This window comes from Arachis ipaensis, chromosome B2, assembly GCF_059453495.1.
Source record: "Arachis ipaensis isolate K30076 ecotype BB chromosome B2, ASM5945349v1, whole genome shotgun sequence".
NCBI classification, from domain to species: domain Eukaryota; kingdom Viridiplantae; phylum Streptophyta; class Magnoliopsida; order Fabales; family Fabaceae; genus Arachis; species Arachis ipaensis.
The window spans coordinates 13365869-13370915 of NC_142437.1; the positions used below are offsets into that span (position 1 = coordinate 13365869).

The 5047-nt window shown below is 36.3% G+C and overlaps 1 protein-coding gene across 1 annotated transcript; it reads right to left on the minus strand.

The window, feature by feature from the left end:
- Positions 1–2585: 2585 nt before the first annotated feature.
- On the minus strand, positions 2586–3481 carry LOC148573075 (protein FAR-RED IMPAIRED RESPONSE 1-like). The gene is made up of 2 exons (XM_088505659.1): positions 3379–3481; positions 2586–3274 (listed from the first exon to the last, which is right to left on the minus strand). The coding sequence occupies exons 1-2, from the start codon at positions 3479–3481 to the stop codon at positions 2586–2588; spliced, it is 792 nt and encodes a 263-aa protein (XP_088361785.1).
- Positions 3482–5047: the final 1566 nt, after the last annotated feature.

A 5047-nucleotide genomic window follows, 5' to 3' on the forward strand; every position in this document is an offset into this window, starting at 1 on the left:
GAGGGTATCGGTGGTTGTGGATTGCTGATGTCAACAAAAAGAAATTCATAAGCTGCCAGAATATATACCTGATTCGAGGAAGAAACTAAACAAATTTATTGTAAGTTATTTTCTTGTAAATTATTCAAATTATTCTGTACATGAGAGGGGTTCGGTTCACTGTTGTTGATTCTCTTTATTTACTTTTTTTTGTCTCTTTCAGGGTTTAAAAATTTCCCAGATGAGGGTGTATGCTGGGGCGGAACCCTTAATGGAGGATGGATTGGGAAAGGAAGCAGAGTATATCTAATTGAATGGTCAATGTACAAAGTAAGAATCTTCCTCTTCTATAGTGCTATTTTTAATGTGTTTTATTTTGTATACTATTGATCATATTATACTCAATTCTTGCTTAGCTATGATTGTGGAATATACGTGATGAAATAGCTTGAAACAATTGATCCACAAAAAATCAAAAGCGGGAAGAGATATAAATATAAAGCTTGGACACAAGTAAGTACTTTCTAAATTAATAAACTTCTTTTTTTTCTTATTTCATTCAGTTCAGTTGATAGTGTAACTAGGGATTTGAAGTTGGTTGTTACTCTGTTCAATAGTTCGTTTCCATGCAGAAATAGTATTCTTGTTGATTGAAATTTGATCACCCTTTATTCACCACATAAACAATGTTCGGTTCGGTGGCTCTTATAATTTTGATCCACTAAGTGAATGTTTTTCGGTTCGGTGGCGTCCTTTTAATTTGTTTAGGGTTTAGGGTTACTGTGATTGTATTTTTACAGTATAACTAGGGCTTTGAATGAAATTTGTTGTTATTTAATGTGATTTTGATTTACTTGATATTTAATGTATTCACGGTTTAGGGTTATTGTGATTGCATTTTTATAGTATGATTAGGGCTTTGAATGATATTGTTCTTATTTCATTTGGGTTCATTTTTTATGTAACTAATTCATTTCAATTGAAATGTAGAATGAGATTGATGACTTCAGATACCAATATGGTCCAAATCTTCTGTTGCATGAAATGAACAAAATTAGAGACCAAGTGATTTGGGAATCTGAAGCAATAAGACTCTCCAAACCATTTGTTGTCCTCTCCAGCCCTTATTGTAAATTCACATCTGGGAATTTAGATAGCAAAAAGCATATACTAGTTGTAATTAACAATATTTTGTTTAACTTGTTAAAAAAGTAAACGATGCTTCTTTCAAATGTATATATGTCAATGTTAATGTATATATCTATTCTTAATAACAATGTATGTATCAAATGTTAATATTTATATTTGCTTTAAGATGGATTACTCATCTGAGATGTTAATTTATGTATCTATTGGAATTATTTGGCTGCTGTTTTATTCCAAGTTCTCAGTGATTGCAATCAGTGTATTTACCAATACATTACGAATACCAAAAGAACACAGTGAACCGAAATTAATATACTGGGAGAACCGAAAGTTGCAAACATACTGAACCCTGAACCCTAAACCCCTAAACCCTGAAATCTAAACCCTAAACTCTAAACCCTGAACCCTGAAGCCCTAAACCCTAAGCCCTAAATGCTAAATCCTAAACCCTGAACCCTGAACCCTGAACCCTAAAATCCTAAAACCCTAACCCCTAAACCTTAAAACCTTAAACCCTGAACCCTGAACACTGAACCCTAAACCCTGAACCCCTAAACCCTGAACCCTGAATCCTAGACCTTAAACCCTAAACCCTAAACCCTAAACCCTGAACCACTAAACCCTAAGCCCTAAACCCTAAACCCTGAATCATAAACCCTGAACCCTAAACACTGAACCCTGAACACAGAACCCATAAACCCTAAACCCCTAGAACCCTAAACCCAAAATCCAAAACCCTGAAAATCCATCCAAGAAAGAGTTTTAAAACTCCACCAATGTAAGTTAAAAATATTTATGTTACTCTTTTAGATTTTTTTAATAATTTTTATATAATTAATCACACGGAAAATGTAAAACAAATTCTAATTATTCAACTTAGAAATTAATACACTAGACGAATCGAAAAACTGCATATATCAATATAGAATTTCACAAAAAAAGTGACTATTCATTAAAGACTAACAACAATCAGAAATTAACCCTGCTATAACCATGGTGAACCAAAATTCGCTCATGGATGAACAAAAATTTACATTAATAAAAACTAAAACTTGTACAATCCTCTCTTGGATAATTCATATATGGTGCATTGAAAGAGTGGAGCTTGACTGAATCAATGATCCGGAGTCTAAAAGGTTCAACTACAAAAGACATAATTAATTGTATATTAGCAAAATGAACAATTGAATTTTTAACTAATCAAAACCAAGTCAATTTTACCTCGCTTGGAGCTGTTTTTTTCTTTTTCTTCATGGCATTCGAGATCTTTTTTTCTAGGTTTGATCCAAGTCTGTTCTTGGGCCAACCTCTTGTTTTGACACGTGGTAGGTTTTGAAGGTCATTCACATTGCTTAATGTCGCTTCTTCGTGGGTTATTAGCAAACTTTTTCCTTTGCTTCTCTCTTGATATTCTTCCATCTCCGCCATGACCTTGTCAAATGCTCGGTGCAAAATTCTGGTCAACTCTTCAGACTCGGATGCAAATTCACATATATTATACGATCGAAACACCAATTCGTCAAATCTCTTACTTCTTGGCTCCAGTAGAGGTTCATCTTGGCTGCTCTTAATGTGTGTATGCCTCCTTTTTTTATGTTCTTGCTCCAGCGTTTCAATATGTATTTCGGTGCCACATTATCCACTCGCTCAAAGCTTAGGACGCTTAGGGAATGTCGGCACAATATGCCCCTAGACTCAAACAGCAAGCAATGGCACTTTACATCTCGTGATACTGCGTCGTAGGTGACGACAAACTTGTTGAATGTGGAGTTGGAAACCTGCTCTATGACTTCATATGTTGTGAAACCTAGGGTGGAATGCATTGATCTTGTGATATAGTTCACTTTACCTCTGAATTGAGCTTGAACTTCCCTGAACTTCTCATGGGTATATACATGCTGAAATTGTGCCTCTATTGCTGATTTTTTGCGCACGGTATCATGGTGTGAAAATCTGCAGCATCGAATTCTCTCTCTGCTTGCTAGGCAATTGTCGTATTGCTTCACGAATTGTCTCAAGGAGCTATTCCGAGTGATGAACTTGTTGAAAAAGGAATGCATGCTCTTTCTCCTTTGTGTGCTTCTCATCCCGGCCCAAAAGTGGTGATCCAAGTAAACTGGAATCCATATATGCCGATCTTCGTACAGCTCTGCAAACTAAACCGAACCCATAAGGTGTGGTGAACCGAAAACATATATGAGCATGAAAAAAAGATATGAGCATGAAAATAATTCGAATTGAAATCTCAATTACCTGAAAGCCACTTGTTGCCTCCGAGGCCGTACTTTCTGAGGAAATCGATCCAGTTTCTGTCAAATGCTTCTTTTGTGTACGAGTTCCAAACAACATGACTCATCTCTTGTTCAATTTTATTGTGTCACTTGTAGCCATTTAATTTGCTTGGGATCTTCTTCATAATGTGCCAGATGCACAAGCGGTGAATTGTTGTTGGCATGCACAGCTCAATTGCCCTTTGAATCGATGTGCATTGATCGGTAAGAATACCTTTTGGTGCCTTCCCTTCCATGCAACGTAGCCAACACTCAAATAGCCATTTGAATGATTGGATGTCCTCATTTTTCATTAGCGCGCATCCAAGAAGTGTCAACTGGCCGTGGTGATTCACGCCCACAAAAGAACCTAAAACCAAATTGTACCTGCATAAAAAACAAGCAGACCGTGGTGAACCAAAATATATACACTCACTGAACATAAAAAATATATATGACTGAACCAAATACCTGTTTGTGTTATAGGTGGTGTCAAATGAAACCACGTCTCCGAAATAATCAAATGCATCCCTGCTTCTTGCATCAGCCCAGAATGCATGTTTAATGCAGTGATCGCCTTCAAGGTTGAGCTCAAAGAAGAAATTTTGGTTCTTCTCTTTCATTCTTACTAGGTACTTCCCAAATTCTTTGGCATCGTCTTCTTCGAAAATATTCCGTACTTTCCTTTTGATGTAATTCCTCACATCCTTTTCAATAAAACCTAGTTCACGGCGGCTGCCAGCTGCTGCCACAAATGATTGGTATGTTTTGCTCAGTCTGATTCCAGCTTCCTCGTGGGTTTCAATGGTGCGACGCACGAACATGCTAAGCTCCCTGTGTTATTTGAGCATCTCAGCCTGGTCTGGACAATAAGGATGTGAGTGATTCAAAACAACTTTGGAAATTGTCCAAAGACCAACATCCTTCATTATGTGTACGTAAATTCTGGCCGGACAATTTAACCCAGCTGAAGGGTTTGTCTTCAAAGTTGGAGATATCTTGGATTTTCACCTCCCCTCTCTGGTGCATACAATTAGTTGATTCTTAATCTTGTCTCCATCTCGAGTCGTGTTCCTTATTTTTGTAGAAAAATCAGCAAGTTTGGAATAATATTTATAGAACTTTCCAGCTTCTTCTGATGTCTTGAAAATCATTCCCACTTTTGGGACAAATTTTTCATCCACAACACAGCTGGTCTGTACGGTGAACCGAAATCTTAATTATGGCGAACCGAAATATTAATTACGGTGAAAGAATTATATAGTGCTTAGGGAACAAAATAGAATATATTCGTCTAATTTTTTTTACTCCTTTCTGCATAGCGAACCGAACACATGCACATGGTGAATCAACTCTTTAGTACTTACCGAACAGAAAAGTTACTCACAGTTACTCACACTCACAGTTACATATTATCAATTAATTCAATTCAATTCAGATATAGATCACCTCAGTCTATTCAATTCACTTCAAATAAAATTAGCAATTTCATTCCATTGAATTAGATTCAAAATTCGATAATCCAAGCCTCATCAAATTGATACGTTTCAGAAAAATTATCCAAATCGCACTCATTCAACTGATTGGAAGTTGATTCATTCATTGTTTCAATTCAGAAGTGCAGATTGAAGAAGAAAATGAAGAAGAAGATG